This window comes from Podarcis melisellensis (assembly GCF_964234715.1).
Source record: "Podarcis melisellensis genome assembly, chromosome: 10".
NCBI classification, from domain to species: domain Eukaryota; kingdom Metazoa; phylum Chordata; class Lepidosauria; order Squamata; family Lacertidae; genus Podarcis; species Podarcis melisellensis.
The window spans coordinates 73326606-73346779 of NC_138542.1; the positions used below are offsets into that span (position 1 = coordinate 73326606).

Consider the following 20174-nt stretch of genomic DNA (forward strand, 5'->3'; position numbering starts at 1 on the left):
GAGTGTGGAAAGAGCTTCAGTCAGAGTGGAAGCCTTAGAAGACATCAACGGACTCACACAGGGGAGAAACCATTTGAATGTTTGGAGTGTGGAAAGCGCTTCAGTCAGAGTGCAAACCTTAGATCACATCAATGGACTCACATGGGAGAAACCATTTAAATGCATGGAGTGTGGAAAGAGCTTCAGTCAGAGTGGAGAACTTAGATCACATCAACGGGCTCACACAGGGGAGAAACCATTTAAATGCATGGAGTGTGGAAAGAGTTTTTTTGATAGTGGAAACCTTAGATCACATCAATGGGCTCACACAGGGGAGAAACCATTTCAATGTATGGAGTGTGGAAAGAGCTTCAGTCAGAGTGCAAACCTTAGATCACATCAACGGGCTCACACAGGGGAGAAACCATTTAAATGCATGGAGTGTGGAAAGAGCTTCAGTCAGAGTGGAGAACTTGGATCACATAAACGGACTCACACAGGGGAGAAACCATATGAATGCATGAAGTGTGGAAAGGACTTCAGTCAGAGTGGAACACTTAAAAAACATAAACAGACTCACACAGGGGAGAAACCATATAAATGTATAGAGTGTGGAAAGAGTTTCCATTGTAATACAAGCCTTAGATCACATCAACGGACTCATACAGGTGAGAAAGCATTTACATGTGTGGAGTGTGGAAAGAGCTTCAGTTATAGTGGAAACCTGAGATTACATCAACAGACTCACATAGGTAAGAAACTATTTAAATGTATGGAGTGTGGAAAGAGCTTCAGTCGGAGTGGACAGTTCAATATACATCAACGGACTCACACAGGGGAGAAACCATTTAAATGTATGGAGTGAGGAAAGACCTTTGGTGATAATGGAAAACTTAGAACACATCAACGGACACACACAGGGGAGAAACCATTTCAATGTATGGAGTGTGAAAAGAGTTTTAGTAATAGTGGATGTCTTAGGAAACATCAACGGATTCACACAGGGGAGAAAGCATTTTAATGTATGGAGTACAGTAAATATTCCACTCAGAGTGGAAATCTTAGAAAACATCAGCAGATACACAGGGAGAAACCATTTAAAGGTATGGACTGTGGAAGGAGCTTCAGTCAGAGTGGAACCCTTGATTTTTTTCAACAAACTCACACAAAAGACAAACCATATAAATATCAGGAAAGTAGATAGAGGTTCACTCTTAGTGAAAGTTCAAAATCAACAGACTTATGGACAGGAAGAACTTTAAGAGTTGAAACCCTTCAAACCATCAACAAACTCAGAGTGGAGAAGCAGTTTATATGAAAAGACTGGCAAAAGTGCTTTATTTATAATAGAGTGATCAAGGAACATCTAGGGACTCTCACATGGGAGAACCCATTTAGATGTATGGAGTGTGGGACGTCTTCCTCTCAGAGTCCACTCTGAGCAATGAACTCAGTAGGAAATCATTCCTAAAAGCATGAGGTATATGTGAAGTTCTAGTGTTTGTATGTAAAACATTATAATAATGAAATAAGGCAACATCTCACAATGGTGAGTATAATTTTAGATGAAAGCACCTTTGGTTTTTGCACTAAACTCTGTCACACACCCCACCGCATGATCTCCAGGCACTGCTTCTTCACCAGAACTTTATCACTGCCTCCTGCCCTGCACGTTCTGAAGAAAACTTGAAATACTGAAATTGAATGGGAGATTTCCCCCCAAGCCTAATTTCAAGAGAGCGAAGGAGGGGTTGCAGGTACCAGGGAAGTCTCCTGGGGATCTTCACTCATGAACCCCGGGACAATTTACTGCCATCAGCAAACTTTGCCCCCTCCCTGCTCCCTCTGAAGTCTAGATCATTTATGAACAAGTTGAAAAGCCGCAGGTCCCAATACTGATCTTGAGGGGACTCCGCTTTCTGCTCCTCTCCATTCAGAGACTGTCCGTTTACTCTCTTGGTGCTTCAGAAGGAGGGCTGCCTCCAACTGGGGAGGCCCATTTCTTCTAGGGGCGCATTTCTGGGGTCCCCACGGTGCCCCCCCAGCCTGGCTCCACTTGGCCAGGGCAGCTGCATTTTGTTTCGCTGCAAGTGAGCCTGTCCCCTGCAACTTGGGGTCTTAAAGGAACTTCATGGGGGGGGGGAATCAGCGAGATGGAGCTTCTGGAGCCTGTGCTTCCCCCTCCCCGCCTGCTCCCTTCAAGTTTCCTGAGCCCCTCCCTTTTACATTTCAAGATTGGGGGTCCTGCACAGCCCTTAGGTCACCTAAGCATTGGGGGGAGCTATTTTGTTTGCTGAGGGCAGGAGTCACAATCCTGGCACACTGCAGGATGTCTGGGTTTTAGGTATGGGGGTGAGGCTCAGGTGGGAAAGAGCTGATAGGGGAAATATCCTGGGGTGTGGACTTTATTTTTTTTAAATCATTTTAATTGATTTTTCAAAAAAAAAAACACCTGAGTGCTTGCTGGTAGGACAGATCCTGAAGCTGAGGCTCCAAGACTTTGGCCACCTCATGAGAAGACTCCCTGGAAAAGACCCCGATGTTGGGAAAGATGGAGGGCACAAGGAGAAGGGGACGACAGAGGACGAGATGCTACCAGCATGAGTTTGACCAAACTGTGGGAGGCAGCGGAAGACAGGAGTGCCTGGTGTGCTCTGGTCCAGGGGGTCACGAAGAGTCAGACGTGACTATACGACTAAACAACAAATATCGAGATGTGGAAAAATGGAAACGAAATGTGGGAAATATGGAAAGCACAAGGAGAAGCAGCACTAAGATGTGGAGATCTACTCCAGAGATCCAGACCATGGGGAGCCCCAAGAAATTAATAAATACAATTTGGACTATAATTTGATCTTTTTTATTCTTGTTTTTTTTTTAATTGAAGTATTATGATTGGGTATTTAATTGGGGTGTGAATATTTAATTGAGGTGAACCAAAGTGGTGGTGGTGGGGGCAGGCCGCCCCAGTGCCCACGCTTTGCCACCTCGCTCTCGGCTGGAGGAGGCAGGCAGGGAAGAGGACGGGGCAGGCGAGCCAACAAGTGAGGGGGCAGAGTTGGCTGCTGGGGGGGTGCACTTGAGTTGCTGCCTTCCGAGTTGCTCTGTCTGTCAGGTTGCCCTCATGTGCCCCCCCTCCAAGCAGGGCTCCCGTGCCTTGTTTGTCGTAATTTAAAGCAGGAGCTGAAGATTTCGCAAGTGGTGATCTATAAGATAAAATAAGAAACTCCTAGAAGTAACAGAAGAGGCTAAGAGCTAGAGAAAGATCAATAATAATGATTATTATGGATTACAATTGGAAGTAAGGATAAGAAGTTTGTAATGAAAGAGGATATTGATGTTATAAATATGAAATTGGGAACTGCTAAATATGTGTTATGATGAAATACAGATTGGAATGTGTCAAGGAAGTCTTCTAGCAATTTAAATATACCAGGGAATAAGAAGAAGAAAAATTCTTCTTTTATCTTTTGCATTTTTATTGTTGTTCAGTTTTTATGTTGTGTTAAATGTAATGTTTTTTTCTGTGCTTATGTTTATGTATTATAAGAGCCCGGCGTGCTCTGGTCCATGGAGCCATGAAGAGTCGGACACGACTAAACGACTAAACAACAACAAAATTACAAGAGAAAACCAATGAATATTTTTTTTAGGGGGGGGGACCAGCACCTTCTAGCTTCGTCAGGGCAAGCATATTGTTAGGTGGGCGTGAGCTCCGTCTTCCTTGAGGCAAGTGTTCTTTGTGGCAGCTTTGCTACATGAGAAGTCAAGCAGCAATTTGGAGCTCAATACGCCAAGGAGCAAACCAAAATTCTTGGCATCCTCAGTTTAGGGTTAAACTGCAGAAGACCCTGCAATAAAACCCTGCACATGTTTGCCCAGAAGTATGCCAGATGGACGCTAGTGTAGACTTCCCCCCTGCAAGTGTGCTTAGTAAACTCTGCAGTTCTGCAGCCGAATCCCAACGCATAAATAATGTTGCAGTCCTGACCCCTGACTCCACTTCCCTGGGTGTATTCTGCACTGGACTGAGCAGACGGGGGGAAGATGGCACTCCAAGTGTATCTTAAACATCTTCCATCCTGTTCTCTATCGTCTTTCTACTACACCTTTAAAAGCTGACAGTTATCTGGTCTGGATAAAAGAGAACATGTTCCCGACAAGTGTGTGCGCATAAGTGCATGCGTAGGCTGGAATTTGAACTGCTGAGGCTGGGAGGTTTGCAAAAGAAAACAAGGTGCAGGATGTCCAGTGGTAGCTGGCCAAGGGGATTGCTTGCATCTGAGACAGGAGACTGCTTGGGCATGAAGGTATCGCTGGACATGACTTTATAAGGGGATATGAAATTCTGTTAAGAAGCTCGCTGGTACAATTCATGGGAACAAACCAACTTCGTATGAAACGTGAATAGGGCGCTGTCTTTGTTCTGTAATCTTTTGACTCAGGCATGGTTCCACGCCACTCTCCCCCAAAACAATGATTTCTTTCTGAGGTCTCAGGTGATCCCAACTGGAGATGAGAATGTTGTGTGTGATGCACATGAGGAAGTTTCTCTGGTGATGCCTCAATCTCAGGGGTTTTGTTTTTCAAGCTCAGAATCTTAACTACTGAGCCTTGGAAGAAGTACGCTTGCAAATGATTATTGGGTAGTGAAGGTGTGGGGTGTGAAATTGTATTGCAGTGAAATGCAACATTCCTACAAGGCGCATGCTGGGGAATGCTTGTGTCACTCAGCAGAAGACTTGCTCGTTCCTCCTGAGCTGGGACAGACTTCCTCTGCATGGCACTTCATGTAGGTGTGGCCTGTTCTTGGACAGAGCAGCACACGGCCTCCATGTTCTGCTCTTCTTCTTCTCCTTTTTGTGTTCCTACAAGTTAGGAAGAAGTGACTGCTCAGTTGCAGTCACTTGAGATTATTTCCCTTATGGGATAGTTCATGTCGATATATAGAGAGTTATGTAACTTAAGTCTGCCTTCAGGGATCTTCTTGTGAACTGGATGATTGTAAGTCAACTAGTTTTATGTTAACTTTAATCAGATAGTCATGTCTATTCTTTTAGGAGGGATAGAAAAAGGGATCTTACCAGTAATCCTGAATACTGAGGCTCAGACGAGCCTGCAACTAGCTAACTGCTGTGTGATTTGAAAGAGGGATTGTTTAACAACTCTGCTAAGTTATAGAACTTGCCAACGCAAGTTAGGAAGGATATCATAAAAGAATATATCCTCTCCTGCCTCCCTAAACATTCCCACAGAAAGAGCCTGGGGTAGGATGTCACCTCCCCTTGGAGCGAGCGACCAGCAGGGATGCCTCTGAGCTGCCTCCGTGAGTTATGCTCAGCCCACCGTTCCCCATACAGACCTCTCTGGCAATGGTTGCTGACGAGGGCTTACTGCCCATGCTGCCTTGTTTAGAATAGGATGGTGGGCAGTCCTCTGACAACTCACAGAGCTGTTTTCAGGATCTGGAGTGCGAGGACTGGTGTAGTGTAGCAGTTAAAGTGTGAGTCAAACTCCTCTTCCTGCAACCTCAACTCTTCGTATGCATGGGGATTATAACACTGGACAGCCTTGCAGGGCCGTTGTTTAGATTACTGAGATAATAAATGTTATATTTTGTAATGCTTTAAATGTGCTACATAAATGCTAAAGTATTCTTAAGTAAAGCTGAGTATTGGTTGGTGCAAAGTGAAAGGGCCAAGAGGCAGAGCCAATAGAAAAAGATGAAATCCAACGAGTAATAAAATAATAAAAAACCCAGGACCGGATGGATTTCCGGCAAAATATGATAAAAAAACTAAATCAAACCCTGATTGCACCCTTGAAAGAAGTACTGAACAGCATTTTAAGAAAGGGGGAAGTACCTGGCAGGTCAGACTCAGAGGGAGGAGCGGAGGGGGCCAGGAGACCCAGAGGAGGCTGGCTGCTGAAGCATCCAGGGAGACTCCCCCTCCTGCTGCGACCAGCTCCCCTCTCCCCTGGTCTCCTAGAGCACACAGGGAAATCCACTTCAGACCCCATGAGCCTGGACATATTAAGGGGGGGGGGTTGTCCCGACATGCATCACTTTGATCTCATTGACAATGAACTGTAATTACTGCCCATCCACCCCGTTTGGAGAGCTCTTTTTGGAGCTCCTTGCAATCTCTCTTTGTTTGAACTGTGGGGTGTGAAACACAGAGCAGTCAAATACAACATTCCTAGAGTGGACATAAAAAGGGGATGTCTGGACCAGCCAGTCGGAACTTCCTGTTTCCTCCTGGGCTGGGACAAACTTCCTCTACATGTGACCAGAGGTGGGCGTGACCTCACCTGTGCAGGTAACATACCACAGGGCAGGCAGCCATCTCTCTCTCTCTGACTCCATTCCTCAAAGAAGCAACATCTCCTTAGCCTGAGATGCTCTCTTGGCTTCAAGAGAGGACAAAGGAACAATTTCCTTATGGAATAGATTCCAGGTGTATATATTTTGTAACCTAAGTCTGCCTTCTGGGATCCTTCTGTGAACAGAATGGAAGGAAACTATTTTATATACTTTTATTTTTTAAAAAATATTTTTTATTAGCAATTCAACAACTTTTATTAGCAATTCAACAACCGCCTTCCCCCCCTCAAACCCCCTCCCCTCCCCCAAAGACTTCCCTCAGCTCAGCTTCTAATTTTCAGCACAGGTGTCCACCCACCGTGAGGCAGAATTTCATTAGTGCTCCACAAGCTTCCTGCGCTTTAAGTTTTGCAGCCTCCAGATGTCCCTTCCAGAAAAGTGTCTCAGTGAAAGGGACTCCCAGGGATCCGAAGGAGTGTATTGAACCAGGTTATTCATTGCTCCAAACTTGGGACTTCTGCCTGTCCGCTGGGAGAGGACGGCCTGCCCCTTCTGCAGGGCAACTTCCTTCCCTCTGCTCCAGAATGAGGGCAGCATACATAGCTCACAGCCCCCTCTTAAATCCCGTCAACTATAAAAAAGCAACCACTATCAAATACTTGACAATCCTAGACAGCACCTTAAAAAGCAGAGACCTCAGCTTGCCAACAAAGGCTTGTATAGTTAAAGCTAATGTTTCCCCACTAGTGATGTATGGAAGTGAGATCTGGACCATAAAGAAGGCTGATTGCCAAAGAATGGATGCTTTTGAATTCTGGTGCTGGAGAAGACTCTTGAGAGTCCCATGGACTGCAAGAAGATCAAACCTCTCCATACTGAAGGAAATCAACCCTGAGTGCTCACTGGAAGGACAGATCCTGAAGCTGAGGCTCCAAGACTTTGGCCACCTCATGAGAAGAGAAGACTCCCTGGAAAAGACCCTGATGTTGGGAAAGATGGAGGGCACAAGGAGAAGGGAATGACAGAGGCAAGATGGTTGGACAGTGTTCTCGAAGCTACCAGCATGAATTTGACCAAACTGCGGGAGGCAGTGGAAGACAGGAGTGCCTGGCGTGCTCTGGTCCAGGGGGTCACGAAGAGGCGGACACAACTAAACGACTAAACAACAACATCAAGTACTTTAAAAATCAGCACCTAGACTGTTTCAGTAAATGCCTGGGGGCCTAAAACAGATGTGAATGGGCAGCGCAAATCAGAGCGCATTGTGTGTGCGCAACTTGCAAGAGGGCAGAGGGACAGAGTCTCTGCTTCACGCCCCTCTTTGCTCTCCTCCTCCTCTCTTCGACTTCCCACATTTATGTGGAAATGCTACAGGTCCACCTCATAGGGATGTTGTAAAGACAGCAGAGTTGGTTTTTATGAAGCACTTTGAACTCTCCGAGTGTCCTCTAGTTTATCTCCCCATGTTGAGCCCCCACCGCCTTTGCTCAGAGGGGCTCTGGCCCTGCCCACCCATCCCTGGGCCACCTTCCCATTTCATTCAAGGTGCACGGCTAGGAGATGGATCTTCTGCCAAACTCCCCTTTATTCCTGTTGCCATCACAGAGGACTCTTCAACACTTCACCCCAAACATAACAAAGGAGGAAGTGTGCATCGATTTATTAAAAAAATAGACATAAAGATGTGGTTTCAAATGTTCTCATTTCTTTTCTTTTTCTTTGGAAACTTTGCTACAGCTGCAACAACGGGGATTATAATGCTGTCTCTCTACTGCAGGTCTAACCAACCCTGCTCCACAATTGCCACCACTGTCCCATTCCATTCCACCCTCCAATGGTTGCAGCCAACCATCTTGGCTACAAGTCCCAGAAGACGGGCTCTCTCCTTAGAGACCTTTCCCACCTAGCCTGGGAGGGCAGAGCCTGGATTGACTCCAGCTGCAAAAGCTGAGGCTGCTGAAAAGACTCTTGAATTTGGGGGTTTTGGGGGGGTTGTTGCTGTTGGTGTTTTGTTTTTATATTTTAGATCTTGTGATTTATGTGGAAATTGTTCAGTTCAATTGCTCAATCCCAGCATTCCAAACTCCAAACTACCCCTATCACCATCTAGCATTTCCTAAAATTTACTCTTCTACTATAATTACCATTATTATATTATATTAATGTCATTATATTATATTAATGTCATTGATACATGTGTATAAAACTTTAAATACAAACACCAAGACATTGCACTGAAACTTTCGGGAAATGTGCATGCATGCACTTTCCAAGAGTCTCATTCGAGAGCCAGTGGGGTGCAGTGCTTAAGAGTTTAGGACTAGGACCTGGGAGACCTGGGTTCAAATCTCCACTCAGCCATGAAGCTCACTGGGTGATGGCTTCACAGCCCAACCTACCTCACAGGGTTGTTGTCAGGATTAAACTGTTATTCTAAAGCAGCAATGCGGCAGCAAGCAAAGGCTATAGCAGCCAAGTCTGCTGCTTGTGGCTGGAAAGCCAAACAGGAAGTTTGTGACTGTTGCCATGGGAACAAAGGGGCAGTCCATTCTGTACTGAGCACCGGATGTTAGCTCAGTGGGTTTGTCATATGACCTGTACAGGATGTACATGGGTGGAGGTGGAGTTTTATTCTAACTGCTGATGAGTGCAGACATGTTTTCTCTGTACTGAAGTAAAAGACAGGAATAAAAGATGTAAATAGATTTCTGTCTGCTTCTTTCCCCTCCCTGGGGACACCAAAGGGGAGAGAGGAGCAGTTGGTGTGTTTTCCTCACAGCCTGAGGAAAATCGCCGGAACGGACCTCGAGTATGTTTTATCCTGCCGGGAGTCGCCGGAGGGAGGTCTAAGGAATTCAGCCGGTGCCTGAACAGATAGGCACATACCTCAGGACGGGCCAGAATTCCAACAGTGGTAGCAGACGCCGGTTGCTGTTTTCATCGACCTCTGCATCAAGAAGTTGGCCTCCATGGAAGCCTGAGGTGAGAAGGCTGATTCTCTGCAGCCAGAAGCTGACCAGAAGAATCTGAAAGCCAAGCAACGGAGCCCAGGTATGAGATTTTCGGGCTTAGAAGTGTGAATGCAGATTGATTCATTCTCTGCTTCGAGGGAGAAACGTTTGGATAAAACAGCTCCAGTCAAAAGAGAAACCGCATTCCAAACATTCCTGTGGTTTCCTGTTCAAGGAAAAGGAATGCTGTTGCTTAGCAACAAAGGCCATGCCTCGGAGAGGAGAAGTGAAAGTTAAAATGGAATGTTTTGACTACACAGTCTGAGGAGCTCTTGGAAATTTCCAACGCAGCCAGCGTTGAGAGCTGCCAGGTGGCACAGAGTGTAAACAAGCCAGCTATTGGATTTTAGAGGCTTGTGTTTGAGAGTCAATGCAAGGACTCAAAATGGATGCCAAGAGGGGGGGAGCCCTGCCTACTCCAGACCTTTTGACCAGTGACAATTATGCATCTTGGTCTATTAAGATGAAGGCCCTGCTGCAGAATCAGAGACTGTTTGGGGTGATTGAAAACCCCATTCCAGCAGCACCAACGCGTGCTTGGGAGTCACAGGATGTGAAGGCCAGAACTGCTATAATTCTGTGCGTGTCAGATTCGCAGTTGATCCACATACAAGATTTAGACCACGCGAAAGTTGTTTGGGACACGCTGAGAAGGACACATCATAGAGATGCAGGTTCTTCAGCGTTGCTGTATTTTGAGAAGCTGACCAACCTAAGGCTTGCGCCTGATGGAGATGTTCAAGCGCACCTGACGGAAATGAAATTTCTGCGTCAACAGATGGTGGAACGCAATTTCCGTCTGCAGGAGGAAGTGTTTTGCTTCATGGTGATCAACAGTCTGAATCGGACTTACAAAACAGTTGCCAGTCAGCTGGGGTCTCTCCCAGCAGCGGATCTCACTTCGGAGAGGGTCTTTGCCGTGGTTCTTTGTGAACATGACAGACTTGCCGCCCTGGAAGTCAAGGACAAGGGGAGCAAAGAACGGAGTTCTAACGCCCCTACTGCTGTTGCTACTGGAGGAGACGCTGTAGCTTTAAACGTTGTCCGATGCTACAATTGTGACCAAACTGGGCATCTTCAGCGGAACTGCAAGAAGCCACGTAAGAACAGAGGAGCCAAGGCGAGCTCCGCAAAGTCTGAGGCGTCAGACAAAGGTCACACCAAGCCAAAGGCAAAGACTGCAAAAGCTTTGATGTCGCTAAAAGCCACACCAGAGGTGGGAAACTTCTTTGTCCTAGACACGGGCGCCACAGTTCACATGACAGGACACAGAGGACTATTTTCTACGTTTAAGAAGCAAAGCTTCGCTGTGCAACTAGCCAACGGTCAAGAGCTGGAAGCCACCGGAATTGGGACTGTGTATCTTAAAAGTCTGAACTTGACTATAAGCAATGTTTACTTGGTTCCAGATTTGAAGTTTAATCTGCTCAGTGTTTCGCAGATTGCCAAGAAGGGACTAAAACTGTCCTATGATGATGAGAACTGCGAGATCTACAAAGATGGAGAGTTGTATCTTTCTGCCAAAGAGAAAGATGGACTGTATTTGTTGACTTTTGATCAAAGTGATTACATGGAATGTAATTCTTGTGATTCTAACATGATCTCTTTTACAGGTGTAGCCAAGAAGAACACCAAGCAGGTGACCTCGAGGGTCGACAAGGCATTTCAGCGGGTGTATGCTGATGTGATTGGTCCTTTAGCACCATCTAGAGGCAATGCAAAGTATTACCTAATATGTGTTGATTCTTTTACAGGTTTTGTCTGGATTTATCTTTTGGAGAGACCGAAAGAAGCCTTAGAAAGGTTTAAAGAGTTTTGTGAAAAGGTTAAAAATATGCATGATGCTGACATAGATTGTCTTTGCACAGATGAGAAGCCAATTTTTCTTTTACAGGAGTTCCAGAGGTTCCTGAAGAAGAAAGGGATAAGACACAAACTGCTAGTTCTGAAGAAGCTTGGAACAAATGTGTTTGTGTTAGGGTGAACAAAGAATTGCAAAAGGGAATGGAAGCGCAATTGCTTAGTTCACATCTGCCACATGAGTACTGGGCTGAGTCGCTAATGTCATTCTGTTACACGTGGTTGAGAAAGTTTTCAAAAGAGTTGGGATGTTCTCCTTTTGAGAAACTGTTCCACAGAAAACCTTCTGTTGCCCATTTCAAGGTTTTTGGGTCTCATGTGAGAACAGAAGCTCCAGGTGGAGTAAAGAATGCCAGAGGCATTTTTGTGGGTTATGAAAAGGGTCTCTACAGAGTAATTTTGTCTGAATCTGGTCAGGTGATTCTCACAAAATTTCTAGAGAGTGCTCCTGAACAGGAGAGAGTGATTGTTCACACATTTCCCACAGATGATGATGATTCTGATGATGATGATGATGAGTTTGATCTTATTGAGTTCAGTAGTACTGATGATGACAGCGATAGCTCAGACAGCTCAGTTGTCACGGTCATTGAGAGGAAATCTCACGTAATGACTAGACCCTCAGAAGAGGAGGATGAACCACTGATTAAGCTTAGTACTGGTTCTCCAGAGAGTTCAGAGGCTGAACCAGAAATCAAAGAAGAGCAGCACCTCTTACGTAGGTCTGAGAGAGCAACGAAGGGTGTACCACCCAAGAGGTATTCACAAGAGTTTGCTAACTTAGCTGTTGCTGTTGTAAACGACCAAGGTCAGATAGAAGCTGTGTCTGAGTCAGAGACAAAGGCACAACAGAGAGTTGCTAACCAAGGTAATGCAGAAGCACTCATTCCTTGGAAGTCACACAACCAGAGAGGTACATTGGTAAAACCAGTGGCGGGTAGTTCCAAGGGTGGAACTGAAACAACAGGGGAATGTTATAAGTATAACAACTGTTTGTTTTCTTCTCTGGATGACGCTTTGCTCGCAGCACGCATTGATACTTTAGGGGGAGTATGTTATTCTAAAGCAGCAATGCGGCAGCAAGCAAAGGCTATAGCAGCCAAGTCTGCTGCTTGTGGCTGGAAAGCCAAACAGGAAGTTTGTGACTGTTGCCATGGGAACAAAGGGGCAGTCCATTCTGTACTGAGCACCGGATGTTAGCTCAGTGGGTTTGTCATATGACCTGTACAGGATGTACATGGGTGGAGGTGGAGTTTTATTCTAACTGCTGATGAGTGCAGACATGTTTTCTCTGTACTGAAGTAAAAGACAGGAATAAAAGATGTAAATAGATTTCTGTCTGCTTCTTTCCCCTCCCTGGGGACACCAAAGGGGAGAGAGGAGCAGTTGGTGTGTTTTCCTCACAGCCTGAGGAAAATCGCCGGAACGGACCTCGAGTATGTTTTATCCTGCCGGGAGTCGCCGGAGGGAGGTCTAAGGAATTCAGCCGGTGCCTGAACAGATAGGCACATACCTCAGGACGGGCCAGAATTCCAACATAAACGACTTAAGACCACACTGAGCTTTTTGAAGAAAGAGGTGGTATATAAAGGCATCCAATAAATTTCGCTAAGAAGAAAGGTAAGATTCTGCTCTTAGGCAAGATGAATCAGCTGCACAAATATAAGATGGGAGATACCAGGCTTGTCAGTAGTACATATGGAAAAGACCCGGGGTCTTAGTGGACCACAAGACTAACATGAGTCAACATCAGCAAAATAGGCTGTTATTCTAGGCTGCGTCCAAAGAAGTCAAGTGTCCAGATCAAGAAAAGTAACAGCTCCACTTTCTCCTGCCTTGTTCAGACCACACCTTGAGTCCTGTGTCCAGTTCTGGGTGCCCCAATTTAAGAAGGATTTTGACAAGCTGGAAGGTGTGCAGAGGGGGGTGAGCAAGACAATTAAGCGTTGGGAAACCAAGCCTTCTGAGGAACAGGAAGAGGTGTCACGTGGAAGCTTGAACAAGCTTGTTTTCACCGGCTCTGGAGGCTGGGACCCAAACCAATGGCTTCAAAATTAGAGACGCCCTTGGAAGGTTGTGGACTCTCCTTCCTTGGAGGTTTGTAAGGAGAAGTTTGAAGGCAATATGTCATGGATGCTCTAGTTGAGACGACCCCGGGGTCTCCTGCAGGTCTAAAATTCTATGATTCTCCCCTGTATGCATTCTTTGATGGGCCATGAGGTTAGTCCTCTTACTGAAGCTCTTCCCACATTCCAAGCACTGATATGGTTTCTCACCACTGTGAATTCTTTGATGGGAAGTGAGGTTGTCCTTCCGGGTGAAGCTCTTCCCACATTCCAAGCACTGATAGGGTTTCTCCCCAGTGTGGATTATTTGATGGGTCATGAGGTTGGTCCTCTTACTGAAGCTCTTTCCACATTCCAAGCACTGATATGGTTTCTCCCGTGTGAATTCTTTGGTGGGAAATGAGATGGGCTTTCTGGCAGAAACTCTTTCCACATTTCACACATTGATAGGGTTTCTCACCACTGTGAATTCTTTGGTGAGCCATGAGCTTGGTCCTCTTACCAAAGCCCTTCCCACATTCCAAGCACTGATAAGGTTTCTCCCCTGTGTGAATTATTTGGTGGGAAGTGAGACTTTGCTTCTGGTTGAAGCTCTTCCCACATTCCAAGCAGTGATATGGTTTCTCCCGTGTGTGGATTCTTTCATGGCAAGTTAGACTGGCCCTTTGGCTGAAACTCGTTCCACAATCCAAGCATTGATAGGGTTTCTCACCACTGTGAGTTCGTTGATGGGCCATGAGCTTGGTCCTCTTACCAAAGCCCTTCCCACATTCCAAGCACTGATAAGGTTTCTCACCACTGTGAATTCTTTGATGGGAAGGGAGACTTTGCTTATGACTGAAGCTCTTTCCACATTCCAAGCACTTATAGGGTTTCTCCCCTGTGTGGATTCTTTGGTGGGAAGTGAGGTTGACTTTCTGGCGGAAACTCTTCCCACATTCCAAGCACTGATAGGGTTTCTCCCCTGTGTGAATTCTTTGGTGGGAAGTGAGATTGACTTTCTGGCGGAAATTCTTTCCACATTCCAAGCACTGATATGGTTTCTCTCCTGTGTGAATTCTTTGGTGGGAAGTGAGATCAACTGTCTGGCAGAAACTCTTTCCACAATCCAAGTATCAATAGGGTTTCTCCCCGGTATGAATGCTTTGGTGGGAAGTGAGACTTTGCTTCAGACTGAAGCTCTTCCCACATTCCAAGCACTGATATGGTTTCTCCCCTGTGTGAATTCTTTGGTGAGAAGTGAGATTGGCTCTCTGGCAGAAACTCTTTCCACATTCTAAGCATTGATACGGTTTCTCACCACTGTGAATTCTTTGGTGGGAAGTGAGACTTTGCTTCTGGGTGAAGCTCTTTCCACAATTCACACATTGATAGGGTTTCTCCCCAATATGAATTTTTTGGTGGGAAGTAAGTCCAGCACTCACAGTGAAGCTCTTCCCACATTCCAAGCACTGATATGGTTTCTCCCCTGTGTGAATTCTTTGGTGAGAAGTGAGATTGGCTCTCTGTAGGAAACTCTTTCCACAATCCAAGCATCGATAGGGTTTTTCACCTGTGTGAATTCTTTGGTGGGAACTGAGATTGGCTCTCTGGGAGAATCTCTTTCCACATTCCGAGCACTGATAGGGTTTCTCACCACTGTGAATTCTTTGGTGGGAAGTGAGACTTTGCTTCCGACTGTAGCTCTTCCCACATTCCATGCATTGATAAGGTTTTTCACCACTGTGAATTCTTTGATGGGAAGTGAGACTTGCCTTTTGGGTGAAGCCCTTTCCACAATTCACACATTGATATGGTTTCTCCCCGGTATGAATTCTTTGGTGGGAAGTGAGATGGGAGCTCACAGTGAAACTCTTCCCACATTCTGAGCACTGATAGGGTTTCTCACCACTGTGAATCGTTTGATGGACCGTGAGAGTCGTCCTGTGATTGAAGCTCTGCCCACATTCCGAGCACTGATAGGGCTTCTCACCTGTATGAATTATTTGATGGGCTGTGAGATGGGTTCTCTGACTGAAGCTCTTTCCACACTCTCGGCATTCAAATGGCTTCTCCCCCCTGTGAATTCTCTGGTGTTTATGGAAGGTTGTGCTTGTATTAAAGCTTTTCCTACATTCCAAGCACTGATAGGGTTTCTTGCCTGTATGAATTATTTGATGCGAAATGAGATGTGCACTCTTACTGAAACTCTTTCCACATTCCAAGCATTTCAGTGGGTCTTCCCCTGTGGGAATTATTTCTTGTGAAGTGAGGCTTTCATTCCAACAGAAAGTTTTCCCCCATTCAGAGAACTGAGAGGGTTTCTTCCCAATAGCATTTCTTTGGTGGGTAGTCGAATGGGAACTGTGACTGAAGCGCTCTCCACACTCCAAGAGTGGCAATGGCTTCTCCACTGTGTGGATTCTGTTATGGGCATCCTCGCTCTCAATTTCGAAATCATCACCACCTGCAATGAAGAAATGGATTAGAGCTGCAGGAAGAAATGGAGTGCCAGTGTATTGAATATTGATCTCTAACCCTTGTGATAGAGGAAGAATTCCATGCATCAACACTGCTGACCACACACTAGAGGTGGTCAGTGTTAGAAACAGAGATAGGACAGCTAGGACATAAAGAGGACCTTAAACCTAGGTTATGGGCTCAAAAGTGGAATGTCCATATGCACTCTCTTATGACAAAAATACAAAGTTGAAAAGGAATGAACAGCAGCTAAAATAATATGTTCATTTTTCACATGGTCTAGTCCTTCCCTTGCCCACCCCCCTGATTTTTTAAGAAGGTCTTCTCACGGGTCAGACAGGCAAGGCGAGAACAGAGAGAGAAGTTTGCTCTATTACAAAGGGGTGCTGTATGTGCCGAGGGAAGAACTGCGGGCCAAAATTCTTAGACAGCATCACTGCAGCCTGACTGCAGGGCATTTTGGTCAGAACAAGACTATGTACTTAGTTACCAAGGAATTCTGGTTGCCCAAAATAGAGGAGGAGGTAGAGGAGTACGTTAAAGGCTGCAAAGTCTACCAGAGGGCAAAAGGGGAAAGGACAGCACCTGCCAGGTTGTTGCAACCCTTACCCACCCCTAACAAACCGTTGGAAGTGATAGCCATGGATTTTATTACTGACCTACCAGCATCACACAAAAAACCCCCGGTCATTTTGGTGGTAGTAGATGTGCTAAGCAAAACGGCTCTTTTTGTACCTTGCACTAAAATACAGTGGTACCTCGGGTTAAAAATTTAATTCGTTCTGGAGGTCTGTTCTTAACCTGAAACTGTTCTTAACCGGAAGCACCACTTTAGCTAATGGGGCCTCCTGCTGCCGCCACACGTTTTCTGTTCTCATCCTGAAATAAAGTTCTTAACCTGAGGTAATATTTCTGGGTTAGCGGAGTCTGTAACCTGAAGTGTGTGTAACCTGAAGCATATGTAATCAGAGGTACCACTGTACCTTCCGCTCAAGAAAAAGCAAGGTTGTTTGTAGACATTGTTTTCAGGTCACACGACATGCCTTCAAGGCTGGTCACAGATCGTGGAAGTCAATTTACTTAGTGTTTTTAGAGGATGTTGATGGAGTTGTTACAGGTAGAACTAAGTTTCACCTCAGCTAGACATCCTCAGACAAATGGACAGGCAGAGAGGGCAAACGCTACCTTGCAACAACACGTGACATGCTATGTGAACTACCAGCAAAGGTAGAGAAATTGAGCCTGGCAGAGTTCACATACAATAAGGCAATGCATGCACCCACCACTTGTAGGTTTCAGATCCTCAGAAGACAACAAAAGTGAGACAGATGGGGGGCTTAGTGGGGGGTGATGTCCCGGGACAGACAGGGAACGCCCTTGGGTCAAGGGAAGGGGGAGTATCAGAGCAGGGACAGTCAGACGGGGAAAACAGGGAAATGGTGGACAAAGTAGGGGAGGAGAAGGTGGAGAGCAGTCAAGCGGTGTCAGGGCTCTGCGATGCTGGAGAGCCCTGCCACCAACCAGGGAGTTCAGGAACAGAAGGGGAAGCGGTGCCTTCGGCACAGGCGAGGAGAAAGTTAAAACCCAGGGATCAAAAACATCTCGTGAGAGTCCCACGTCTGCTGTGTTGGAGAAGCAGCCGAAGGAAGCCACTCCCCGAATCTGACTCGTCGGATTCCGATGCATGTTTTTGAACTGTAGCTGTTTGTACATATGTAAATAAAGAACTGTAAATATCTCTCTGAGTGAGCAGAGGGTGTTTATTGCGAAGAGCAGACACCACCTTGACAGGTCTCTCCTTTGGCCTTCAGAGAATAGCTAGAAGTGGGGAGCCAGAAAAAGGTCCTCCTTTCCTTCCACTCTGCAGTTTTAATCTGAAATCTTAGGTGCAATACTGCGCGCAGAGCTCAGAAACTGCTCGTGTCTATGGCATTCCCTGTTGCAAAATGCACTTATGGGAGCTTCAGACACTGGAGGTGGTGGATGATTTTGTCTCCCTAGGAGGTTCTACCATAACCTACAACCTCTTCATCACTGCTGACCTGGACAAGTGTATTGGCAAGGCAAATGTGTTGCTAACTCTTCAATGCCAACAGCAAGCTGTTTGTGAAGTGAATTGTGGACAATTACAACCATCAGAAACAACCCCTCAATGCCTTCCACATGCTCCATGTCAGGAAGATTTTGGGCAATACAAGGCAGGACAGTGTCAACAAAGATGTGTTCTCCTGACCTCAAATTCCCAGCATGTTCCCATTCCAAACTCAGCAATGTCTATGCTGGCTTGATCATGTCCAAGGTCAAAACATGCTGATAGCCCTTCATTTAAGGTGAGTTTGGGGGGTATTAGAATCCCAGGTGCTGCAAGTGGCCCTGTAGAGCTCCATCAAAATCAGGGAGGCTTATCACAGAGAGATATGTGTGGAATTTCCAAAGAGAGGTTATGATCCACAAGGGAGCCTTACTGAGAGAGGCCATGATCCCACGATTCTCCTCCATGACTTCCTTATGCAGAGCTCTCTGGTCTGGAAACAGCAATGCCCATTCCTCATCTGTGAAATGAACAGCGACATCTTCAAAGCACACTGGACCCTAAGAGAGAAAGGAAAAGGTCCTCTTTAGACAGCACTAAGGTTGTCTGCTACACATTGCTCTGTTTCTTTCTGCTCATTAAATGGTGTTTTGTTTCAATGGGACCGTCCTGCTGCACGTTTTGATCGTGGGGGCTGCTTTTAATGTCTTAGTGAAATTCTTTTCTTGTGTGATTTAGTGATGGACATTAATCTTTGTGTAAATGGAAGGAACTCTTCATTGTGTTCTGAAAATCCTTCTGTCTGTGCCAGATGGAAGGATCCCCTCTCTGCTCCCCATGTCCTGTTCTTGGGGGGGGGGGAGACCCTTCTGATGCCCTAAAGACAACTTCCAGAAGTGCATGTGGGGAGGAGAAGGGGGGAGCCCCATTGTGCAACTGATGCAAATGGATAGGTGAATCCTGGGAACTGTTTTTTAGGCTTGATGAAGTGCTTAGAAGCGTATTTTAGCATTCAATGATAACTCTAGAAATAAAACGACAATGACTTATGAATGATCCTAGTGACCGTCAGAAGGCGAGTTAAGGCAAGGTGGCTGTTCCTAATTCTCAGCACATTAAGCTTCTCGAATGGCAATCCCAGCCTCATGGCTTCTGTCCAAGCTGCCCTTGACAAAGATGTCTTAAGAGAAGCTTGGGCAGAAGCCAAGAGGAGGAGAGAGATTCCTTGGGGGCCAGAGGCACCCTGGCTGCCCTTCCCCACAGGACCCCCTCCCTCTACCTGAGCTGCTTCCACAGCCGTTGCTTCTCCTTCCCCACCAGGAATAGATGGAAGAGGAGGTCTTGCTGGCATCATCTGGTCACCTGCAAGAGACAGAGGTAAGTGGGAAGCCAGGAGTGCAGCTGCTCTCCAAAAAGTCTCACCTTCTGAGTGCATCTGGACATTTGGACCCATTTCATAATTTAGTTGGGTTAAAAAATACATCTCCCTCCTTGGTGCTCTTGGCCCCAAGTGTCTCCCCCCCCCAAAAAAAAGATGACAAGAACCCATGGATTTGTTTTGATATCCACAGAAAGGGACCAAACAGAGAACGGTCTCCTTCCTTACCCAGCAGCCTCTCTCTGGTGTCCAGCGGAGTCCTTTTGGTCTCAGAGGAATCTGGGCCCATTTCTGCAAACAGATCCTGTCTCTGAAATAGCAACAAAGTTTCGAAACAGAGAATATGAAGAAGAGTTAGAAAAGGAAGACAGAGGCAAAAACTGAAGGGCAATCTGATAGCATTCAATGCCTGCTTTCCAAAAAAGGATGGAGAATTTTCAGATATCCTCACTCATGTTCGGAGCCCCTTTGGAGTATCCAGAGGAAAGTCTCTCTCACCTGCTGCTCTGCCTGCTTCCTTTCCTCCGCCTGACTCAGGAGGAAACCTCCCAGGGCCACTGCCTGGGAACTGGTCTCTGCTCCGCATTCCCTCACCCAGCGCTCCATCTCTGGTGGAAGGACAGCCAGGAACTGCTCCAAGATCACCAGGTCCAGCATCTCAGCTTTCGTGTGCCTTCCTGGCTTCAGCCATTCATGGTAAAGGTTGTAGAGTCGGCTGCAAACCTCTCGAGGTCCTTTGGCCTCCTGGAAGCAGAATTGCCTGAACTGCTGGCTCTGCACCTCTGAGCGAAGAGTGTCCTCCTCACCCAGGATCTTCTGCACAGTTTTCCCCCAGAATCCCCCACGACTCCCAGTTCTGATGACATGGCTTCTTCCTGCTTCAGGGCCAGCTGAGTTTTTCTCATCCATCTGTGCTCTCAGGAAGCCTCCAAAAGAGAGAATCCCTTGATCTTCTGCCAAGCCCTGTCTGTCTGAATTACAGGTCCTTGCAAATTCTACAAAGCAAATACATTGTTCTGTTACAAAACTGACCTATTGCCTGGAAGAGAAAAATGTTCCGTGA

The 20174-nt window shown here is 46.2% G+C and overlaps 3 protein-coding genes across 5 annotated transcripts in view; 1 reads left to right on the forward strand and 2 right to left on the reverse strand.

The window, feature by feature from the left end:
• Positions 1 to 20174, reverse strand: part of LOC309378622 (uncharacterized protein) — an 88817-nt gene that overhangs the window by 57073 nt on the left and 11570 nt on the right. The gene's annotated exons all lie outside the window — the stretch shown is intronic.
• Positions 243 to 20174, forward strand: part of LOC309378798 (uncharacterized protein) — a 50059-nt gene continuing 30127 nt past the window's right edge. The window contains exons 1-2 of one of the 3 annotated variants that reach the window (XM_081927478.1): positions 243 to 1185; positions 1313 to 2826. In XM_081927478.1, the coding sequence (XP_081783604.1) occupies positions 248 to 844 (597 nt within the window). In that variant the 5' untranslated portion in view covers positions 243 to 247 and the 3' untranslated portion in view covers positions 845 to 1185; positions 1313 to 2826. Of the gene's footprint in view, positions 2827 to 20174 lie in introns of those variants that run through there. The other 2 variants (XM_081927479.1, XM_081927477.1) reach the window with 2 other exon arrangements.
• On the reverse strand, positions 13872 to 19717 carry LOC309379834 (uncharacterized protein; the record flags this gene model as incomplete). The annotated part of the gene is made up of 5 exons (XM_081929299.1): positions 13872 to 15687; positions 18167 to 18293; positions 19013 to 19095; positions 19340 to 19421; positions 19610 to 19717. The coding sequence occupies 5 exons, from the start codon at positions 19715 to 19717 to the stop codon at positions 14357 to 14359; spliced, it is 1731 nt and encodes a 576-aa protein (XP_081785425.1). The 3' UTR covers positions 13872 to 14356.